The sequence below is a fragment of the Doryrhamphus excisus genome, chromosome 16 (genome assembly GCF_030265055.1).
Source record: "Doryrhamphus excisus isolate RoL2022-K1 chromosome 16, RoL_Dexc_1.0, whole genome shotgun sequence".
Lineage (NCBI taxonomy): Eukaryota > Metazoa > Chordata > Actinopteri > Syngnathiformes > Syngnathidae > Doryrhamphus > Doryrhamphus excisus.
This window is the reverse complement of record NC_080481.1, coordinates 18782438-18806490: the sequence shown is the minus strand read 5'-3', so window position 1 is coordinate 18806490 and position 24053 is coordinate 18782438. Positions and strand designations below refer to the sequence as shown.

The window sequence follows — 24053 nt, the reverse complement described above, 5'->3', positions numbered from 1 at the left end:
GGGAGGCGGGGCCCGGGCCGAGGCGGGGCCGCCGCGGGAGGCGGGGCCGCCGCGGGAGGCGGGGCCGCCGCGGGAGGCGGGGGCCGAGGCGTGGCTTGGCCGCCGGGTAGGCGGGGCCTCCGTGGGCCGCCGGTGGCAGCGGGGCCGTGAGCGTGTGGGATCCTCGGGGCGTGGCCGGTGCAGCTGGGCGCCAGGCCACAAGCAATTTCATCAACCCAAACTGCAAAGTTGCGTCACATTGAATGGCAAGGTCTTAACATCCTTGCAGACCTTCTACCACAAAAGGCTGACAAATACTATAGGTAGCCCTGCGACTGTAGTGTCCTTTATAGGAGTCTATTTTACTATTTTATTGTCATTTGGTGTAACTTACAACCTTTGTGTGACTATGTATTCGTATATGTTCAAACTTTACATTCCATGAGATAAAACTGAACCTTTCTGTCAATGGGCTGACATGGAATTGCCTTTTGGAATCAAAATCGTTATTCCTTTTGTCCACTACAGGCCGCCATAGTGATGAATACAAATAAAGCTTTGATGCTGTCAAAACATTATGGCTGACTCAACTGGCTGTGTCTCATTGTAGTGTGTGCATCGGCATGTCCTACTGAAAAAAAATTTAACAATTTAGCTCACAATGGCCACTTCCCTTTAAGGAATAAACTTTTACAACACATGAGATTTAACTGGACACTTACATACAATATCCAACTGATAATTTATGTTGGCACACAGGTGAAGAGAAGAAATTAACTGCTAAAGACAGTACAGAAGCATAGTTATACAAACATCAGGACTTTGCCAAGTGAAACAACATTTCCCGGGTTAATCAGGACCTGTTGACATGAAAACATCATTGAAAATACTCCATTTCTTCAAATCAACTCACCTAATGCTAAAATATAAGAATTCCGACCGCTATGGTTAAGACAGACAGCCATCATCATGGCAATCTGAATGATTTCTTGTATCTTTAATGGTTGCTAATCCCTCAACTCAACAATCTACCAACCGGAAATGAATGAATGTTTGTAACCTCTGGCCACCTCTGATGGAACAAACTGTCTAGTCTGACTGCCTATAGGGGCGGAGTTCAACTTGTTCCATCATCGTTGAGATGGAAGACCAATGGAGTAGGAGGAGTTGCTTGGGAAGGTAAAAACACTGTCAGATAGGGTGATGAGTCTGAGGATGAAAAATGAAGGTGCGCTGTTCAATGTTGTTAGCGGGTATGTCCCATGAGCGGGATGGGAGTTGGAGGAAAAAGAGAAAAACTGGCTGGACGCCGATGAAGTCTTACAGAGCATTCCTGGAAGGGAAGGAGTTGTCATCGGGGCAACCTTGAATGGACCTGTTTGTGCAGGACATACAGATGATGAAGAGGTGATGGGCAGGTTAGCTATTCGGGAGAGGAACGCAGAAGGACAGATGGTGGTGGACTTTGCCAAAAGGATGGAAATGGCTGTAGTGAATGCTTTCTTCCGGAAGAGAGAAGAATATAGCGTGACCTGTAAGAGCGGGGGTAGGAGTCCACGGGTAGACTACATCTTGTGTAGACGCTGTCATCTGAAGGAGATCGTGACTGCAAAGTAGTGGGAGGTCAAAGTGTAGCCAGACGGCATAAGACGGTGGTGTGTAGAAGAACCCTCACGGTGAGGAAGACCGAGAGGGCAAAGGCAGAGCAGATGACCAAATGCTCAAATCTGAAACAAAAGTGTTATAGGACTTTTAGCCAGAAATTGAGACACGCTCTGGATGGTCGGGAGGTGCTTCCTGGATGACTGGACCATGAATGAGGAGGTGCGGGAGTGTATACGGCCAAAAAGGTTACCTAAGAACAAGTGGGACATGGAGAGGACTGAAGAGAGTAGAGGGGGAGTACAGAGAGATGAATGCTAAGGTGAAAGTAGAGGTAGGAAAGCCAAAACAAGAGGTCTATGATGACTCCTACGCTAGCTTGAACAGTAAGGAGGGAGAGATGGATCCCTACAGGTTGGCGAGGCAGAGAGACGGACACGGGAAGGGCGTGCGGCAGGTTAGAGTGGTCCAGGATAGGAATGGAAGTGTACTGACAGATGCCGGTTATGGGTTGGGAGGATGGACAAAAAAAATTTCAAAAGTCGATGAATGAGGAAAACAAGAAAGAAGGAAGAGTAGAAGAGGTATCTGCTGTGGACCTGGAAGTACCAAACATTGGTAAAGAGGAAGTGAGAAAAAAGAGATGAAGAGTAGGAAGGCACCAGATGGTAGTTATGGCATAGACTACTTGAAGCTAGGCTAAGGGCAGAGGTCACCACGTGGGAGCAGCAGTAGGGTTTCATGCCAAAAAAAAAGAGTACTACAGATGCTGTATTGCTTTGAGAATGTTCATAGAGAAGTACAGAGAAGGTCGGAGGGAGCTGCATTGTGTCTTTGTAAATCTGGAGGGGGAAACATCAGAGGCCACGCACTCCTGCATCCAAAGACACAATTATGCATTGCGCTCATCAAACACCTTTGCCGCTACGCCCCCCCACCCCCGGTGCAGATATTAGGATGCTGACGTTCTCGTTGGGATGGATAGGATCGTGAACAAGTTCATCTGAAAGACATTACATGTTAGAGACCTTAGACATAAAGTCAGAGAGGACGGACTGAGATGGTTGGGACATGTCCAGAGTAGAGATAGTCAATATATCGGTAGAAGGATTCTGCCGGGTAGGAGGTGTACAGGAAGGCCAAAGAGGAGCTTTATGGATGTAGTGAAGGAGGACATGAGGGTAGCGGGTGTGAGAAAGACACATGCGAAAGACAGGGTTGGATGGAGGCGGCTGATTTGCCGTGGCGACCCCTGAAGGGAAAAGCAGAAAGAAAAGAAGAAAAAGACACATATGCACACATATACACATCTCAAATTAAAAGGGACAAAATACAAAACACTCAAATATGAAAAAATATATACAAATTATAATTCTGTGTACCGATATGGACCCGACTGAAGGGGGTTGGACATCGGTGCCATACGGGACGCGCCGCGCCCGTACTCACATGATCCAACACAGGAGATTTGTCCCTCTGGAGTGACATTCCCTGGTGCCCCTTGGAGGAGGCGTGGGCACTCGGCCCTACACGCCTCACTCCAGGGGGTGATTTCCGTCCATCACACACATCGTGTGATGCCAGGCGTGATGACACAATGGAAGAGCACAATGTCGCCTTCATCAGGTTTATTTGAGCAACTGCAGGAAACAACATTGTGATGCATCGTTTCAAAATAGGAATGCCATCTTAAAGTGCCAAATCATTACAAAGAAAAAGGTTGCAAAAATATTGGTGGTTGTCTCCATACTTTTAAAGCATACAAATTCTTGGTTACATTTCAGAGAACAAAGTTACAAGTTCACAACTGAAAGCGCAAATGCTACAGCACTGCCAGCTCGTGTAGCTCGCTCCTCGACCCTTGACAAATACCATCGTCATGCTAACGTGGATCTTTACTTGTCATGGCTCACGGTTTGGCACAATGTAAACAACACACGTGAATAAAATCTCATCTCTACGTGAAACAAACATCTTTAAAATAGATTCTCCTTTCGTTTGGAACTATTTACACACTCACACTATGTACATGTTTCAAGGTCAGCCACTCCATACGCGACCTTTACAAACGGACACGCCTGAGTTTTACAGCAAAGACCGGCCGTTCACGTCTACTTTGAATGTTTCTATGTTGTCCGGCAGGAGGCTTCAACACCCAGCGAGTTTCCTGAGACTACCTGTGATGCTAACAGGTCAAAATACTTCTTCTAAATCGATCTGAAAACACAAGGATGCCGATCTTGTTTCAATATGACAACGCTAATTGGTTAACACTTTGAGCATACGGGAGGCGCTGTTACTCACTATCAGACCTGGCTCACCGACAGATATTTTAGTCAGCGGGTAAATTCATCTACTGATTCATTTCTTTCATTCATGGACTCGGAAGATTAAACAGTTCATACTGTCCGGCCATCCGTTTTTTACACCGCTTATCCTCACTATAGTGGTGGGGGTATGCTGGAGTCTATCCCGGCTGTCTTTGGGGGCGAGAGGCAGGGTACACCCTGTACCGGTGGCCGGCCGATCACAGGGCACGTATCGACAAACAACCGTTCCCACCCACATTCATACCTATGGACAATTTGGAGTGGCCGATCAAGCTAACAGCTAGCATGTTTTTGGAACTGGGGAGGAAAGCGGATTACCCGGAGAAAAGCCATGCACAGGGAGAGCATGCTAACTCCACGAAGAGATGCCCGAGCAGAAAATCAAAGCCGGATCTTCTCGCTGTGTGGACTACATGCTAAACACTCATCCGCCGCGCGACCCAACATTCATACCCTGTCTCATGTGTATTTTGTAATTGGAATTTTGTCATCTTTTGAGATGCCTGTTTGATATTTGGAAATGAATGACTTGAATCCAGGACTGGCCGCAGCAGAGCCCCGCCAGGTGTCGACTAGCAGACGTGTGATGTCATTTAGCGTTGCAATGAGACAACGTTTAAAAAAATATCCCTCTGTCTTTGTTGATCGAAATGATCCAAAGACAACAAGGGAAAGAAGAAAAATAAGTCTTAATCATCATCACAAAAAGTACACAAAACCTGGGAGCCCTGAGCGTCGTCGACATGCTTGGTTGACACCAGACGTGCGTCGCCTCCTGTTATTGCACAAGCGCCGCCCATAGAGTGTCACGGTACACCTTCCCAGACAGAAATGACTAAACATTTGTTTACTTCTCTGCTGTCCTCCTCATTCATTAAGAAGAAAGACACGCCCCTGAGGTCAGAGGTTGACCTTTGAAGAGATAAATCATCCATCACTAGGCTCACCTCATCAGCTGGGTGGAGGTCAAACTGCGACTACATGTCGTCTGTGGTCAGGAAGGAGACAAGATGGCTGCCGAGCTTCGCCTGATTGGCTGCCTGTTAAGAAGCTTTTAACGTGTTCGCTGAGAGGGAGGAAGAGGAGGTGGGACGCGTCCTGGCATCTCTACGTGTCTCTGGGCTCCAGTTTGCAGGACAGGTCGAAGAGATGGTTCTGGTTGTCGATCACCTGCAGCTGTCGCACGTACGCTTTGGTCTGCAGGTGGGATGGCGACGTCTCCATATCCATGGCTACCAGAGGTGTCAAAACTGTTAGCTTCATTAGCATTTATATTGTATGTGTGTCTGTCTGTGTGTGTGTGTGTGTTACCCAGCTGTCCACTACGGTATCTTCGTATGCTTCGCACCATGTCGGCAACTTTGTGCTGAATACAAAAAATGACCAAAGGTAAATGCCACCATGTACCAACAACTGCAAAGCAATTTTTTTTTTTACCATCTTGTCAAAATTGACCAGCTGGCCGTGAAAAGTCTTACAACTCTCATGAAGAAAAGTCAAATCTGACAAGGAAACAAAAGAACAAATGTTGGTACTCCACACCTCAGTGTGCTTGTGCGTGTGCGTGTGCGTGTGCGTGTGTGTGCCTTTAAGCAGCAGAGGAGTGAAGGGGATGAGTGGAGGTCTCAGACTGGTGATCAGGTCTCTGTAGGACTTGTGGTTTCTGGAAGGATCCTGAGGTTTTACAAAAGAAAAGAAGACATCAGACGAGGGACGAAAAACAAAAACAACATTGAGTGAAGAAAAATAACCTCACAGCAATGCTTTCAAACTGCTGAAACTGTTTCCGGAACTTCCCTGGAAGACCCTGATGCGCGCACGTACATAGGTACGTGTGCATGGACACACACACACACACACACACACACACACACACACACCACAACATCAGGTTTGTTCAATTGGAAAATAAAGTAAATGTTGATTCAATAAATAAATCAACTCTCTCATGATCAGCAGGTCTAATGGTCTACCAAGTCTGCACTACTGGAACGAGACCTTTATCCAGGGTACCGCTATAGATTCTTCCAATGAAAGAAAATGACTTAGACCGGTAGAAATGATGAAAAACGTAAACAACCTCCGACGTGGTCATCACATTTGAGCGAGCGTTGGAAGTGCCAACATGACCTCAGCGTGTTGTGTGACGTGACATTACCTCCCAGGTAAGCCGCAGTCTGCTGAGGGCGGGGTTGTCGAGGCCGAGCAGCACAGCCAGGAAGGACAGAAGGTCCTGCTGCTGTTTACAGCTGAAACACATGACCATGGCAGCTTGGTCACATGACGATGTCCACAGAACACAAGGCTCACATGTACGTTTATGCACGTTTGGATAAGTACTTAAAGTCATTTTCTAACAAAGAGGTCAAATTGAAATAAATCTGTAATATGAGGAAAAATATATCAATTTAGTACAACAGAGTTGGAAAAAAGTTGACAATATTTTATAAAAAAGAATGGTTAGAGAATTGACAAACCTAATTTTGGGAAAGTTATGATGCAACAATAAAGAAAATCATCATGGGAACAAAGTCACCATATTACCAGAAGCGCATTTGGGAAAATGACATAAGATGAAAGTTGGAATATTCTTCCAAAGGTTATTTAAGAAGAAATATATTTGGAAAATAAAACGGCAAAATTTTGCAAAAAGGGAAGTTGATATTAATCTGCTTTTTCACAGAGTGACGAAGCTGAGATGAATGACATATGACTTCTAAGCACATACGGATACGTGGGTGGCCCTGGCTGGAAAGCCGAGTCTACCCTGCTGTAGCACATCTGCGGCGCCACAAAGCGCCGTGTTCTTGCGGCAGATTATGACATTAAGGTTGGGGGACTCACAGCGCTGCGATCTTGATGAACTTGCGGAGCAGTTGGACTCGTTTTGGCAGGGAGTGACACTGCAGGATCTCGGTGGCAACCCAGTGCTGGACCTCACTGCAGCGCTGCAGTACCAGCTCCAGGTTGAGGGGGCGCCAGCGGGACTGCTCTCCATGAAACAAGTAACACACAAACTCCACCTACAATGGGTGACAAGGCAGACGAGACTCACAGAAGCGGTCTTGCTGTCAGAGTGTCACTGGTATTGTTTATTGTGACAGTCAGGTGGCGTGTGTGCATGGACCGTGCGTGTGCACGTGGGACTTGCTGCTCCGACCTCGTGCACGCAGCTGAAGAGCTCCCGGTCAAACGCCACCAGCTGGTTGGCCACTTCCTCTGCTGACATGTCATGAAGTTTGCTGTCTCCGGGTGTCCAGTGGATCTCCTCGGGAAGAGGAAGCTGTTGGAACAGGAAGTGACATCATACACACAAAGCCAGCCCTTTCTGACAATAACCCAGATGTCATAAAGCTTCCCGGCCTGCAGCGGACTCTGCTTCTAGATCCATACTGAGCTTCATGCCAAGAAGCCAAACTGAAAGAAGCAGGAAGTTTGCAGTGGCGATGCCAAAAAGACCTTTTGTGGTACCACTCACCAGCGACTCCAGTTCAGAGGGTTCACAGGTGAACAGATGAGTGTTGACCCCCAAAGTGGTGAAGACGGCCTCGTCACTGGGCCGAAACACTGCCTTTTCTGCACATGCACACACAAGAACGCAGGTAACCATAACCATTGACGCCAACGTTACATCATTTAGGGAAAGTGTGACGTAGAATGAGGACAATTTGAAGACTAGGAAGTCGTCACGGTGAGTCATGTGACTACGTCAGGGCCGTTGATTGGGGAGGGGGGGGGGGGCAAACGGGTATCTTGTCTTACATTATTTTGACCCGGGCCCGGCAAAGCTGTCAACGGCCCTGGACGACGTCACAGTCGAAGCCAGTCAAGCCAGCGGTGAAATGGGAACTAGCAGCTGGTGTCAGCTGACCTCCAGCCGACGTGACCGCCACCAGGATGAGGTTTCCGGGAAGAAGCGGCTGCTCATCGCTGTACTGCAGCTTTTCTCGAACCAGAGCCAGGATGTCTCCCACACGGCAGGACAGGCGACTGCAGATGGTGACGTAGGAATGATCGGGAGTGGAGACCCTGCAGAAGACTGGCAGCGTAGATGCACAGCGTTAGCTTAACATGCCACCGTTCTAGATGAAACAGGTCTAGTCAAGAAATGCCGCACTCTCATCAGAGCCTCTGAACGCCTCCCTGGGCTGCAGACAGGCGTCGATTCGTCGAAAGTGTCTGAAGAGCGGTCGCACTTGCTTCCTTCTGCTTTCCTTCTCCTCGTCACAGCTGACAAAACACATACACACACACACACACACACACACACACACACACTCGCAATTCAATCCACTTCATTTATCTAGCGCATTTTATAAAAGCACTGCACGTAAGACCTGATTCATATATCAACCCCTATACCCATTACATTACCAAAGTGGGGTTCCTTTGTAGTTGGGAAGCACTTTGGGCGTGTGACCAATCACAGCAGAGTGGGTGTTGCCCGAGGCAGGCAGTGGGTGGAATAAATTAAACAGTCCGTTTTGGCGGGAGGCACAAATCCAATGAAAGAAAGCCGACATAGGTACAGAATCTCAAAAGTTTTCTGTGCAGGTTATTGTGTTTAGTAGCCGACCGAGTAAATCCTTCCATACATGAACGCTCAATCTCCTCACCATGACAGCCTTTCATTCATCTTTAAAATCTGCCACGGCGCCATGTCATCAACGCGGCTTGTTTACGTTTTATCATTTCTACCGGTACAAGTCATTTCCTTATTGGAAAAATCTTTACCGGTACCCTGGAGGATAAATGTCTGGTTCGAGTAGTGCAGACTTGGCAGTAACATTAACAGCCACTACAGCTGCCCAGCTCAGTGGCTGGAGGTTGTCGGGGTTCACACCACCTGAAGTACCCGGAGGGAGAAGAGGCCGGAGAGTACAACGCTCATCGTGTTGCCCAGTAATGGACATTAACGCAGTTTGTTTGGCCCATCATACTCTTGTTTCACACACAATGTCCTAGATTTGAAGTGATCCCTGACCATCATACACCAGCAGAGGTGTTATGAGGTCCATGGTCCTCAGAACAAACGACAAAACAAACATAAAACCAATCACAGTGAGCTGTGGGAAGCGGCGAGCCAGACACACTGGTGCCATCTTACCCACCATTTTAACACATGAGTGTGTGTGTGTGTGTGTGTGAGTGTGTGTGTGTGTGTGTGTGTGTGTGTGTGTGTGTGTGTGTGTGTGTGTGTGTGTGTGTGTGTGTGTGTGTGTGCGTGCGTGCGTGCACACGTACGGGCAGTGTAAAATTTCTGTCCAGCGTTGCAGTTTGACCACATCGTCCACCAGCTCGGGATGACAACTCAGTTCCTGAAGCGCGCACCCGTACAACTCCTCCACACACACACACACACACACACACACACACACACACACAGAGTCATGATGTGTGTAGTCACACCTGTGTATAGTTGTGTAGTGTTGTGTGTATCACCTTGGGGAACTTGTCGCCCTCCTCTTGCAGGAGTTCTCGGTACGTGTCGAGGTATCGGAAGGCAACACTGAGGACCGCCCGCTTCCTGTGCACGGCATCCAGGCCCCCTCCTTCTCTGTCATCCTTTTCACCACCTGGCCCTGGCCCCTCCCCCACATGCACAGAAAATCTGAGCGTGGTAGTGAAGGAGTTTACCCTCAGTTTTGTCTGCCAGGCTAGGAGTGAAAACATCACAGTCCACGTGTTTGTGTGTGGTCATGCACATGGAGGATACTGCTGCAGTAGAACTTGCTGGAAGGTGTCTGCCGTCAGGAAGATGGGATGGGTCAGCATGAAGTCGTCCAACAACGTCTCTATACACACACACACACACACACACACACACATCATGATTTTAAATCACATACACACATTTCCAAACACATTTTTGTACTTAAGTGTGTCACTGTGTGTGTGGGGGGGTGGGGGGGGGGGGTGAGTGAGACAGAGCGAGAGCACGAGAGACAGAGATCCTAACTGCAGTGGGAGTGTCCTGCCCAGCCTGCCTTGCTGCAGAGGGTTGCCATGGAGACAGCAAGAGGATGAAAAGGGAAGTGAGATAGATGAACAGTGTGCATGAGTATGTGCACGTGTACCAAAGACAACATGGCAGAAGAAATGTGCGCATGAGGAGAGGGAAGTCAAAGGCGGAGCCAGCCAAGATAATGGGTGGAGCTATGCCAGTCACATGACTGATGGCTCCCTCTTTCAGCTAGGGTCAAGTGAGGTCAAAAGGTCAATGTGTGCAGCAATAATCACTCACATGTAAGTACACGACATGGCTATAACATTCTATATACACACTGAGTGATGCACGCAGCTCAAATACATCAAATGAGAAACATAACAGTAAAAAAATAGAAAAGCATTCAAACACAACATTCAGAGCTAAAAAAAAGGCCCATACATAATCATAATAACCCATTTAAGGAATAAATAAGCTTGTGCGTGTTACTATAAAGGTGTTCAAGCTGAGAAGTGAACAAGCAGTGATGTCGGGAGTTCAGTGTTGAGTTTCAGATTTGCGTAGGTAACGGAAGAAGAAGATGCAGCAGCGATGATTGGGCCCGTTGTGATGATATGCAAAGTCCAAAAAGGCTGTTGCAACATCAGGGCATGCTGGCTTTTCTCTCCAACATTACAGTAACATTACTGACACCTAGTGACCACTGTACATTTGGGGTAGACGATCAAGTGAAGCTGAAAAATTGGAGCACAAAGTAGCAATATTATTGGTAGTAATACTTTTAGTAATAGCAAAATTACTTAGTTACATACTAGAAATGACTAAAGTATAATATTACTAGAACTAATATGTAGAGTATGATTTTCAGTTAGAGAAAAGGGTTGTACATCACTTGTGTGTTCTTGTTGGCGCATACTGACACACACACACACACACACACACACACACATTCCTGTACAAACACGCAGGAACACACCAGAAGAGTATTAAGCAGTCTGAAAGAGGACAGCAGGGATTATGTAATTCCCCCCCCCCCCACACACACACACACACACCTCAACGCGTCTGCCTTTCTATTTATTACACTGATAAAATACAGGGCTCCATTTGCTTGGAAAAAAGCAAGGCAAGTTTTTACATCACGTTATTATATAGTGGTTCGCAGGGTTAGAAGTGCTTCTCCAACGTTTTACAGTCACGTACCCCTTCAGCCATGTACCCCCTACTCCTGCTTACATCACGTTATTATATAGTGGTTCGCAGGGTTAGAAGTGCTTCTCCAACGTTTTACAGTCACGTACCACTTCAGCCATGTACCCCGTACTCCTGCACACTTCAAAAGCATAAACCATATTATGTTCACAAACTTCAAATTTTGAAGATAATTCATTTGTTCATTCTAGGGCCGCAGCTATCGAATACTTTAGTAATCAAGTATTCTACCAAAATTTTTGCCGATTAATCAAGTGATCGGATAAAACACATTGTTGCTCGTTTAAAGAGAAATAATACATTCACAAGAAAAAATAAAACATTTGACTAAGTAACGAAGAAGTAATTGGTTGAATTATTTAGATATTCCAGCATTTTATTTCTTAAATTGATATAGTACATAGTGTAGGTAGTGGTTATGTTTATATAATGTGTGTATACTGTGTGTATATATATATATAAATATAACCACCACCTACACTGTGTACTTTGTCCATTTAAGACATATATATCTATAGGTTTCCAATGTTGTCAAATGATCTCCTTCTGTCGGGGCTCGCTCAGGGGCTTTGAATTGGTTGCGGCGGGATTTCCCGGAATCCACTCATCACGCAGGCGCAGTTGGAGCAGAGTAATTCCGACCAGCAAACTTTCAGCTTATTAAAGACAAAAATCCAAACTATGTGTTTTGAACAAATGTAGATGAATTCAAAACGTTATATATTCTTGTCAAGAGACAAACCTCATTTGCAGAGACGTAATTATGTTACCATTACATATTCTCAGAATGACCTTTTTCAGTGTAGGGTGACCATAATTTGATTAGAAAAAAACAGGACACTTGGCCCACCAATGAGATACTCACAGATGTAATCGGATAAATACATTTAAATACATTTAAAGGGGAAGGACACCTTCCTTGGAATTTTGCCCATCATCCACAGCCCTTATGTGAAACATGAACACACATTTCTTTCCCTTTTCTGTGCATTCCAACAAGTTTTAAATGACCTCATGTGAACGAGTTAACGATGCACTTCATTGGGATGTACCTATTTCGACTATGAAAAAAATAAAAAATAAAAAATGTTTTATTGTTTGATATACATGCTGTGATCAAGCATTAACGTGTGCACTGATGGTAACATGTAATACTTAGTGTCTTCCATATTTTGATGACACTGCAGAAACGTCTTTCCCAGGCGCATCGATTTCACATCGCCCGTGCAGCTTAGCTACTTCAGTCAATAACAGCAGCATAGATACAGCAACGGGATGGCTTCCAGTACAAGACGTGTGCTCCGGTCCTCAGGTCAAAGATGCTGGCAGGAGACCAGCATCTTGTTGAGTCTTGGTAGCCACGTGGAGAGTTAGGTCTTCCGTCGTTCCGTCTATGGCACAAGCAGCTCACAGAGTGTGGTGTTAGTCCGCCAGATGTGGTTGGTTAATATAGATATACAGTAAAAGGGAAAGAAATATGTGTTCATGTTTCACATGGACTGTGGATGACTGGCAACATTCCCCAAAAGTGCAGTTCCTCTTTAATGTACGCCTCCTTTACAGATAGAAAATTGTTGTATTTCATAATACTATCCATAACCGCGCACACAAATTCACTGTCTCACAATGACTCACCATGCTGTATTATGGCTAAGTCATATCTCTTTGACAAGATGAAATGGTGCAAAATAGCTGTAAAATCTGTGGAATCAAATCAGATTTTATTAGAATTGCCCGATAAGAAAATAGCTTACTTTCAAGACTGACTGGGCAATCTAAAAATATGAAATAATATCAGCTGTATGAGCAAATCCAGTCTGATGGCTGAATAAAAACAGCAAAAAAATAAGATATCTTCATGACTTTCTTGAAAGAAAAACAGCTAGAAAGGTGGACATTTGACGTCCTCTGAGGTTTTCGAGTTAGGGTTTTATTCGTCCGTCTTTAAACGCAAGTGCATTCAGTGTGTTTAGTAATCAATGGCATATGTTTAGTAAGAGTGGACGTTAGCCATTAACAAGAAGGCTGACGACCGTGCCACTCGGTCACATGACTCACCAGTGCACTGCCCGTACCGTCTTCCGGTCACGCTGTCCAGGAGGGCGAGGGTGAGATTTTCGGGCGTGTCGGCGTGAAGCGTCACCTCGCCCCCGATGATGTCGGCGACCACGCTGGCCTCGGAACTCTGCTCGTCGCTCGACTGGGACGGACTGCGGACGTCTCCGCAAGCCGAGCCGTTGGCCGGAGCGGCAGCGGAGGGCCAGGGGGGAGGGTCTTCGCTGTCGGGACTGCAGAAGTCAAAGGTCAGACGAGACGTTGACGTGAAAGTCTCTCGATCGTGAAAATCAGGCTGCAGGCTGATGCTTGTGACGTCATCGTACTCTGCGTGTTGCGTAACCGAGCAGCGCACCCACGGCCCTCCGCCCTCTTACCTGAGCACCTCCCGGGCTTGCCCCCCCTCCGGAGACGTCTCCCTGAAGAACGGAACCACACGCGACAGGCTGGCCCTTCGCCGCGATGCCGCGCTCCCCCCGCTGGCCTTGTGATGAAACCAGGAAGTGCAAACAGGAAGTTACAGCGCGGATGTGACGTCGTGTTTCACAATGATTTTACACACTATAACAAGAGAAAGAATACTTTATACTCCTGAAGCACCTTGGGCACCGTTCGTAGGGTGCTGTAAAAAAAAGGAGGTATTATTTAATTTGTTGGATTTCACGTAATGTTACCACTTACTGGCGGATCAGTACGGTGGCCTGTGACGGACATACATAGATGATATTAGCCTCTATCGCCCTCCTGTGGCCACTTCGAAAACACACAAACGTCTTTTTGAAGTGTACTGTATTTTGGACTAACAAGTATATGTTGAAAGCACACAAATGACACATGATACAGATAACATAGCCAAGAGTTGCATAAAAGTAATTTTTAAGGAGAAGAAATTCAAGAATTGAGGCCCTTAATTGACATCCTCCCTCGCCTGCATCATAATCAGCAGTTCGATAGGCGCACATCCCAGCGTGCTTTGCGGTACTGTCTATGAAAGAAATAGCTGTTAAATTACTTGTTTTAAGCCACGTAAATAGGTTATTCTTGCACACGACTGGCCAAGTCTGTTCTAAATCTATATATTGTGTTGATGTTTGATGGGATTTTTTCATGACACCGTGACTGTAATCCTTATGCTGGGCAATCATATACTGTGTTTTCTCAACGGTAAAGTCATGGCTAATGTAAGCTTTATCTTACTCTGCTGAAGATTGCGGGACAGCGGACTGACTGCGACAGCGACGACTAGAGAGCAATATGAAGGCTGCGGCCGCCGGCGACCAAAGAGCAATATGAAGCCGGCGGCAGGGCGCAGACTGCAGCGGCCTGCCGGCCTGCGGGAAAACTGGAAACGGTGGCCGGCCGGTGGGCAAACTGGAGGTGAGGGTTGGAACCTGAGGCCAAGCATCAAGCTAGGTCCACCAACTTTTCACCATATCATCAGACAATTATTCTGCACGAGTGTGCAAAATTTCAGGGACGGGACTCAACAGGAACCATGTTTTCTTCCCAAATAGATTGACCACAAAGCCGGTCAAAGGCCCTAAAAAAAACAAAACTTTAATAAATTCATCAAGCATCGAGCTAGGTCCACCAATTTTTCACCATATCATCAGACAATTATTCTGCACGAGTGTGCAAAATTTCAGGGACGGGACTCAACAGGACCCATGTTTCCTTCCCAAATAGATTGACCACGAAGCTGGTCGAAGGCCCTAAAAAAAACAAAACTTTAATAAATTCATCAAGCATCGAGCTAGGTCCACCAATTTTTCACCATATCATCAGACAATTATTCTGCACGAGTGTGCAAAATTTCAAGAGTCTAGCTCTAAAGGAACCTTGCCTAGTAATCGAACAGACTGCTCAAAGGTCATAGGTCACCATCAATTTGTTGAAATTAGAAACACTTTTTCTTGGAGTTTTTTTTTCATTTTTCAATATGTTGCAGACAGTATCCCATCAATTAGGAAGATATTGGTCCCAGCTCGATACAACCTTGCTAAAGCTAAGTAGCTAACCAAAGGTTGCACAGATGTGAAACTGTGCACACTTGCTTTATATTCTTTGTAGATGTTCTGTTGCGTTTTTTGACACATTTGAACATTTTTTGTCCCATCGGCGGGGGCGTGAACATGAGGAAACAACGAAATTCCGATGCCCGCTGGTCGAAAAGTACATGTCCGACCGACACCCGACTGATGTCGATCCGCTCATCTGGAGGCCCCCAACAACATACTCGAATTTCAGACCTCTGCGTTGTCTGGAAAAAAGATTTCTGCGGATCAGGTCTGAAGAGCACGACAATGACTCTCAAAGCCTTTGTGGCCATTTCAGCCAGATTTGGAAAATAAAATTATGATAAAAAATGAATGGACTTTCTTCCATTGGAGTCTCACGAGGCTGGAAAGACAAAACCTCTGAAAAATATGGGGTCGCTGGGGTCAATATGGGCCTCGCAGGGTGTGAAAAACTGCTTTCCCTCCCAAAACCCCCTCTTTTTTCCCATAAATCTCGGACCCTTTGATCCAGGACCCTGATTTTTTGATATGTGTATCAGGGGCTGGCCGCTGACCTGTGTGCCAAGTTTCAAGTGTCTGGCTCAAAAGGGGGCGTGGCTAGACCTGCAAACCCACTAAATTGAGGCCTGCTTGAGGTCAAAGGTCACCCCTTTCTGAACTAAAATGGACTGACTTTCTTTCATTGGAGTCTCACGAGGCTGGAAAGACAAAAACTGAAAAATATGGGGTCGCTGGGTTCAATATGGGCCTCGCAGGGCATGAAAAACTGCTTTCCCTCCAAAAAACCCTCTTTTTTCCCACAAATCTCGGACCCTTTGATCCAGGATCCTGATTTTTTGATATGTGTATCAGGGGCTAGCCGCTGACCTGTGTGCCAAGTTTCAAGTGTCTGGCTCAAAAAGGGGCGTGGCTAGACCTGCAAACCCATTAAATTGAGGCCTGCTTGAGGTCAAAGGTCACCCCTTTCTGAACTAAAATGGACTGACTTTCTTTCATTGGAGTTTCACGAGGCTGGAAAGACAAAAACTGAAAAATATGCAGTCGCTGGGGTCAATATGGGCCTCACAGGGCGTGAAAAACTGCTTTCCCTCCAAAAAACCCTCTTTTTTCCCATAAATCTCGGACCCTTTGATCCAGAACCCTGATTTTTTGATATGTGTATCAGGGGCTGGCCGCTGACCTGTGTGCCAAGTTTCAAGTGTCTGTCTCGATACGAGTCGGGGGTGCTCCCAAAAGCCCGTGCCCACTTATGGGGGGGGGGGGTCGTCCTCGGGAAAAATGCCGTAGGATGTACCGTTCGAGTTATTTGGTTTTGGTACGAGCTACCAAGACCTCCTTCACCCCTATACCTACACCTAATACTGTGTCGCCATCTGGTGGTCAATTAAATGTACTGCAGGCGAATACCGACACTTTCTGGTCATTCCTATGTACTGCAACTCCAACCATGCAATGTCAATGGAGGATGCGTTTTTTCGCCTATTACTCACCAACGGAAGCTCGTATCTAAACGGGACCCACTTCCACCGACTCTAATTCGACCCCGAGCTTTCTGTCGAGACCACCGCCAACGCTCTACGACTTCCGGTTTCCGAGATACGACAGTTATAGGAGCAGCTATAGGAGTCTATTTTACTATTGTCTTGTAATTTTATGTAACTTATAACCTTTGTGTGACTATTTATTCGTATATGTTAAAACTTTACATTCCATGAGATAAAACTGAACTATTGACCTTTGTGTGAATGGGCTGACATGGAATTGCCTTATGTAAACGAAATCGTTATTCCTTTTGTCCACTAGATGCCGCCATAGTGATGAATATAAATAAAGCTTTTATGCTGTGAAAACATTACGGCTGACTCAACGGGCCTGTGTCTCATTGTAGTGTGTGCATCGGCACGTGCCACTGAAAAAATACTAATTTAGCTCACAATGGCCAGTTCCCTTTAAGGAATAAACTTTTACAACACATGAGATTTAACTGGACACTTGCATACAATATCCAACTGATCATTTATGTTGGCACACAGGTGAAGAGAAGAAATTAACTGCGAAAGACAGTACAGAAGCATAGTTATACAAACATCAGGACTTTGCCAAGTGAAACAACATTTCCCGGGTTAATCAGGACCTGTTGACATGAAAACACCATTGAAAATACTCCTTTTCTTCAAATCAACTCACCTAATGCTAAAATATAAGAATTCCATCACACCGACCGCTATGGTTAAGACAGACAGCCATCATCATGGCAATCTGAATGATTTCTTGTATCTTTAATGGTTGCTAATCCCTCAACTCAACAATCTACCAAACGGAAATGAATGAATGTTTGTAACCTCTGGCCACCTCTGATGGAACAAACTGTCTAGTCTGACTGCCTATACCTATTCAACTTGTTCCATCATGGTTGAGATGGAAGACCAATGGAGTAGGGGGAGTTGCTTGGGAAGGTAAAAACACTGTCGGAAAGGGTGATGAGTCTGAGGATGAAAAATTAAGGTGCGCTGTTCAATGTTGTTAGCGGGTATGTCCCATGAGCAGGATGGGAGTTGGAGGAAAGAGGAAAAACTGGCTGGACGCCGATGAAGTCTTACAGAGCATTCCTGGAAGGGAAGGAGTTGTCATTGGGGCAACCTTGAATGGACCTGTTGGTACAGATGATGAAGAGGTGATGGGCAGGTTAGCTATTCAGGAGAGGAACACAGAAGGACAGATGGTGGTGGACTTTGCCAAAAGGATGGAAATGGCTGTAGTGAATGCTTTCTTCCAGAAGAGAGAAGAATATAGCGTGACCTGTAAGAGCGGGGGTAGGAGTCCACAGGTAGACTACATCTTGTGTAGACGCTGTCATCTGAAGGAGATCGTGACTGCAAAGTAGTGGGAGGTGAACGTGTAGCCTAAGAACAAGTGGGACATGGAGAGGACTGAAGAGAGTAGAGGGGGAGTACAGAGAGATGAATGCTAAGGTGAAAGTAGAGGTAGGAAAGCCAAAACAAGAGGTCTATGATGACTCCTACGCTAGCTTGAACAGTAAGGAGGGAGAGATGGATCCCTACAGGTTGGCGAGGCAGAGAGACGGACACGGGAAGGGCGTGCGGCAGGTTAGAGTGGTCCAGGATAGGAATGGAAGTGTACTGACAGATGCCGGTTATGGGTTGGGAGGATGGACAAAAACAAAATTCAAAAGTCGATGAATGAGGAAAACAAGAAAGAAGAAAGGGTAGAAGAGGTATCTGCTGTGGACCTGGAAGTACCAAACATTGGTAAAGAGGAAGTGAGAAAAAAGAGATGAAGAGTAGGAAGGCACCAGATGGTAGTTATGGCATAGACTACTTGAAGCTAGGCTAAGGGCAGAGGTCACCATGTGGGAGCAGCAGTAGGGTTTCATGCCAAAAAAAAAAAAGAGTACTACAGATGCTGTATTGCTTTGAGAATGTTCATAGAGAAGTACAGAGAAGGTCGGAGGGAGCTGCATTGTGTCTTTGTAAATCTGGAGGGGGAAACATCAGAGGCCACGCCCTCCTGCATCCAAAGACACAATTATGCATTGCGCTCATCAAACACCTTTGCCGCTACACCCCCCCCACCCCCGGTGCAGATATGAGGATGCTGATGTTCTCGTTGGGATGGATAGGATCATGAACAAGTTCATCTGAAAGACATTACATGTTAGAGACCTTGGACATAAAGTCAGAGAGGACGGACTGAGATGGTTGGGACATGTCCAGAGTAGAGATAGTCAATATATCGGTAGAAGGATTCTGCCGGGTAGGAGGCGTACAGGAAGGCCAAAGAGGAGCTTTATGGATGTAGTGAAGGAGGACATGAGGGTAGCGGGTGTGAGAAAGACACATGCGAAAGACAGGGTTGGATGGAGGCGGCTGATTTGCCGTGGCGACCCCTGAAGGGAAAAGCAGAAAGAAAAGAAGAAAAAGACACATATGCATACATATACACATCTCAAATTAAAAGGGACAAAATACAAAACACTCAAATATGAAAAAATAAAAACAAATTATAATTCTGTGTACCGATATGGACCCAACTGAAGGGGGTTGGACATCGGTGCGATACGGGACGCGCAACTACTGCTAGTTTTTACAAAAAGAACAACCTGAGAAGGAATGGGAAAAAAAGGCTCATACACGGGCGGGCCTAGATGCTATTAGCTGGCCCCACGTACCTTTTTGTATTATATTCTTGTAAAGTTACTTTTTTCTCTAAATATTACAACTTTGACTTTTCCATTGAATATAATGACCATTTTTGTGTGACAAGGCAAAATACTGAGATATTTTCTTTGCTTTAAAACATCTTTACTGCAAAATTGTAAAACCATCAGCACTGCCCTGGGATTTAAAACTGGTCCCAACTTCCTGGTGGAAAAATACTCTATTTGTGTGCCAAGGGAGGTCACATGACCCTGCAGAGAGCTAGTCCTTCACTTTCTCCCAAAGAAACAATTATAAATGATTACAGATCAGATTTGCTGAGTCGTCGTGTGTCCTGCTGCCATCCCTCGTTCGATGAAGTCTGGGTGGCGCTCCTGGTTTGGTCCATCCCAAAGAAAGAGGACGGAAGGTGACGGACGTCTCTCTCTCGCTTCACAAAGGCAGAAAAGGACGACACGCAGTTCCCGATGAAGTGGTCGGCCTGCGCCAGGATGTAGAGGTCCGTCTGGGCCCAGTCAGGATGCAGGCTCACCACTTTCACCTGCTCACATACACACACACGCACCACCGCTGAGTACACACAACTTTTTTTGACTATAAATATTACAACCAGAAAAATATTTACTGAATATTATAAAGTGTGAAAAGGAGTTAGCCCACCTTAAAATTTAATTGACATCTAGCATTGTGGAAAAGGCTATAAAGCCATTTGTAAAGGTTTGGGACTCCAGCCAACCGCAGTGAGAGCCATGACCAACAAATGGCAAAAACATGGAACCTTCCCAGCAGTGGCGGCCAACCAAAATGACCCCAAGTGTGCAGCCAGGACTCACAGAAGATACTCAAAGGACCCCACAACAACATCCAAAAAAGTGCAGGCCTTACTTGACTCAATTCATGCCAGTGTTCATGACTCCACCATAAGACACTGGGCAAAATCGGCCTGCATCGCAGTGTTCCAAAACCACTTCTCGACAAAAACAACATTACGACTGGTCTCCATTTTGCCAGAAAATATCTTTATCAAGACCTTTGGGAAAACACTCAATGGTTGAACTTTTTGGAAGGTGTGTCCCAATACGGCTGGCATTTAAGAAAAAGAAAATACGGTTAGGGTTAGTGTGATGGTCTGGGGCTGTTTTGCTGTGATAAACCGAGTGGCCTAGTCTAAGTACTGAGCTGTATCCTATTGAGATGCTGTGACATGACCTTCAAAAGGCGCTTGATGCTGGAAAAGCCTCCAATGTGGATGAATGACAGCAGTTCCTCCACAGCGCCGGCAGAGACGCATTGCAAGTTATCACAAAGGCTTGTTGCGCTCGCTGCTGCTAGCGGTGGCCCAATCACCTTTTCACACAGGGACACGGAGCTTTCAATTTTTTCTCTCTTCATAATAAAAACTTTCATTTCAAATCTGCTCTTTATGTTGTGTTGTCAGTGACTACTATTAACATTTGTTTGATGATCTGAAACATTTAAGTGTGACAAAGAACTCTGGAAAGGGTCAAAAACCTTTTCCACCACTGCTTATCACTCTGAAACTTCCAGAGGATGAGACGTCTTCTTAAAGACGACTTTGGTGATATTGTCTTCTTATCACTTGTTTTAAAATGTTCACTTTTTATCCCCATCATTTGGCAAGGTTATTCCTGAAAATATATTTTTTCATTTTATGACCTTTTCCATTTAATATTGACTTTATTCTTGTAAAATGATTTTTTTCCCCACATCACCTGACCACTTTTTTGCCTCTCAATATTACAATTATCATTCATTCATTTTCTACCGCTTATCCTCACGCGGGTGGCGGGGGGGCTGGAGCCTATCCCAGCTGTTTTCAGGCGAGAGGCGGGGTCCACCCTGGACAGTCCCAATGAACCAATGACTTAATCCTTGTAAAATGGCTACTTTTTACCCATGTTATGTTATCTTGAAAAACCTAATACCTTCTTACTGCCATTGTTTTTTCTTGACGAGGATGGCTTCCTCCTCAAAGGATTATGGTATTTGAAACGTTTGACAGTGTATAAAATGACAAATGACTATAGAGGATATATGAATGATTGGAGAGCGTATGAATTGACTTCCACACCTTGCCCTGAAAGAGTGAGTCGATATCGCAGCTGTGGGACTCGGAGTCAGTAGCTATGTAGACAGAGCGAGCTGAGGTCTTCTTCACCCACATCTTGACAGCCCGCAGGATCTCAGGCAGGTCGGGCAGACACATGGTGGTGGTGAGGGGCAGCGCCCTCTGGCGGCTGTAGCCCACACACTGGGGGGAGGCCATGAAGTGGGGGCCCGCGTCGCCGCTTTTTAGCAATTGGCACGCATTTTGCTGTCAGAAGAAGTGGCAACGTCAAGGTGATGATTCACTGCGCCAACGCTCCTGTCCGCCCACATCTCACCCAGTCGCTGCCAATCCTCAGGTGAAGTCCAACATAGGGTCGGGTCAGGAGGGCGGCGATGCGCTCCTGGCCCTCCTGCGCCATCCTGTCCGACCACACCACGTACCGCTGCAGGCCCACGTGATCCTCCAGCACCGGGAACTGGGCCGGTGCTCCGGGCATGGCCAGGACCGGGTGCTCGGTGGCGGGGAACCTGACCCAAATAATCGGTGAGCGCTTTGTCCAAATGAAACAAAGGATTGCTCCTCACCTTGTCATCCACTGCTGCTGGTGGAGACTGCTGAAGGAAATTCCACTGAACAGAACCGATTCATCAAATTCCACGCCCACATAGTCCCAGAATGGACCGAACGGGTTCCCATCCTGAAAGAAGGCCAAGCATCATTACACACTACGTGTCATGTGGTGCCTGCACCACCAGAGGACAGCATTTCATCACCCATCAGATGATGCTCCACACTTGGAAACATGAAGATGCAGAAATGCAGCACAGTACTCCTGTCTCCTCCTTGACCAGCACTTTTTGCAGTAGATCCTTAGACAGTGCTCCTGTCTAATAGATGATCCTTACAAAAGAGGCACACTCCTGTCGAATAAAGGATCTTTGACTCAGGTTTTTTTTTTTTTTTTTCAATAAATCCTTCATAAAACAAACCCAACATATCAGCGGATCTTTAGCTAGCATTTTTGCAGCATATTCCCAACAGCACAGCACTCTTATAGATGATTTTGATTAGCATTTTTTTCAGTAGATCCTTCAAAAAAGCTGACTAGTGCTTTTGCAGCATATTCCTAAAACAGCACTCCAACAGAAGATCTTTGACTTGAATTTTTGCAGTGCAGCCCTAAAAACAGAGGGGCGCTGCTGTCTAATAGAGGATCTTTGAACAGCATTTTACAGTAGGTTCTTAACCAGCAGTGCACTCCTGTATAATAGCTGATCTTTGACTAGAAAGCAGATCAATAGAGGGCTGTCACATACAGGATCTTTCACTCACATATTTCTAGTAGGTCCTTGACGAGCATAAACATATTCCATCCACCCATATACTATATTTGCAGATATTATCCATATGGTGAAGTCGGCATTTCTACATAAGTAACAACCTTGCTTTGACGTGATTCCAAAATAAGAGTCATAAAAAGAAAGAAAAAAGGGAAGTGAGGAAGTGGAATGGTGCTGGTCTACAAAATGACGTCAGAGCTCGCTCGGATCATTACCTTCATGGGACAGGATCGTTTGTCGGCGCTCCGCTGGGCAGCCGCCTCAAAGCAGTAGGCCGTCCTGCGTCCTCTCGGCCAGTGCTTGTCCGCCAAGTCCCGCATGAAGTCCTCCAACGCCACCACGCGATGGTAGGCCGCCAAGGCCTCCAGCTGGAAGAAGTCCCTGTAGGGCACGTGCACCTGCATGAACAACACGGAAGACCACGCTGGGTGGGAGCGTCACGCGCAGACCTGCATGTGGACTGGCCAAGTGAGCGGGGAAGCAAAACTTACATTAGTGTAAGGGGGGGTGTTGTGGCGGTACACAATCCATGGAGGGACGGCCAGGGTTCGGTTTAGCATCTTGGCGAAGGCCAGGGAACCCAGGAAGTGGTCTGCCTGGTTCCCAAAGCGACCTGAGCAGAGAAATCGGTGTGTTCACGGCAAATAAAGTGCATCCCTCACTTCACGACCGAATTCCTAGCAACAGCTTAATTAGTTACAACTTAAACGCAAGCTAATGTCGAACAAAGGTTTTTGTTACCCATGCAAGGACAGTACAAGACGTAGCCGTTTTCATCCCACTTGAGAGCTCCTGCAGCGGTCCCTAAACAAAGTAAGTAAATGAACGTCAAAGTTCGCAGCGCTAGGTTCTCCCTGGTCGCCATTGTGGTTCAAAACACATCCCAGCATGCAACGCGCGGTCTTGTGAGTCTGTCGTTTAGTGGTGCCGTGAAGCGGGTTAGAACGCCTGCTGCCACCTGGAGGGCTGGAAGCGTATTGCAGCAGACATAATAAGGCTTTTTTTCATAGTTCATGATACAATGTTATTTTTTATGACACGTAGCAATCTCTTTAGAAATTAATAAATAAATACATTATTCCAAAATAAAACAAAAATATTATATTAGTGTAAATTTTAACCTTACATTTACTATGCCGCTTATTTTCTCTTGGGAACATTTGAGACATATAGTGCAAATTTACATAACATAACTACATTTTTTTCGTGATTGTAATTTTGTTAAAATATTTTAACTTAAAATATAAAGTGTTCAAGCCAAAAATCAGTATGCGGATCAAAAGATCCACTGTGGCGACTCCGTAATCAGACAAAAGCAAAA

The 24053-nt window shown here is 45.9% G+C and overlaps 2 protein-coding genes across 3 annotated transcripts; both read right to left on the bottom strand.

The window, feature by feature from the left end:
- Positions 1 to 117: 117 nt before the first annotated feature.
- Positions 118 to 23786, bottom strand: pofut1 (protein O-fucosyltransferase 1). Of its 2 annotated transcripts, XR_009119725.1 has the most exons (8): positions 23474 to 23786; positions 23224 to 23345; positions 22948 to 23130; positions 21977 to 22089; positions 21727 to 21919; positions 21414 to 21656; positions 17795 to 19862; positions 118 to 1354 (listed from the first exon to the last, which is right to left on the bottom strand). XR_009119725.1 is itself a non-coding variant. In XM_058050861.1 (7 exons), the coding sequence occupies exons 1-7, from the start codon at positions 23595 to 23597 to the stop codon at positions 19623 to 19625; spliced, it is 1218 nt and encodes a 405-aa protein (XP_057906844.1). In that variant the 5' UTR covers positions 23598 to 23786; the 3' UTR covers positions 17141 to 19622. The 2 variants fall into 2 exon arrangements, 1 of the variants encoding a protein (XP_057906844.1); XM_058050861.1 differs by lacking the exon at positions 118 to 1354 and having other exon boundaries at positions 17141 to 19862.
- On the bottom strand, positions 3195 to 13642 carry LOC131104080 (rap guanine nucleotide exchange factor-like 1; the record flags this gene model as incomplete). Its single annotated transcript, XM_058050860.1, has 16 exons — positions 3195 to 5143; positions 5223 to 5277; positions 5349 to 5413; positions 5498 to 5585; positions 5668 to 5718; positions 6070 to 6160; positions 6756 to 6934; positions 7072 to 7194; positions 7390 to 7487; positions 7783 to 7950; positions 8029 to 8141; positions 9156 to 9253; positions 9354 to 9522; positions 9628 to 9706; positions 13129 to 13358; positions 13503 to 13642. Coding segments are annotated over 16 exons (1872 nt in total), but the record flags the coding sequence as incomplete, so codon positions are not given.
- Positions 23787 to 24053: the final 267 nt, after the last annotated feature.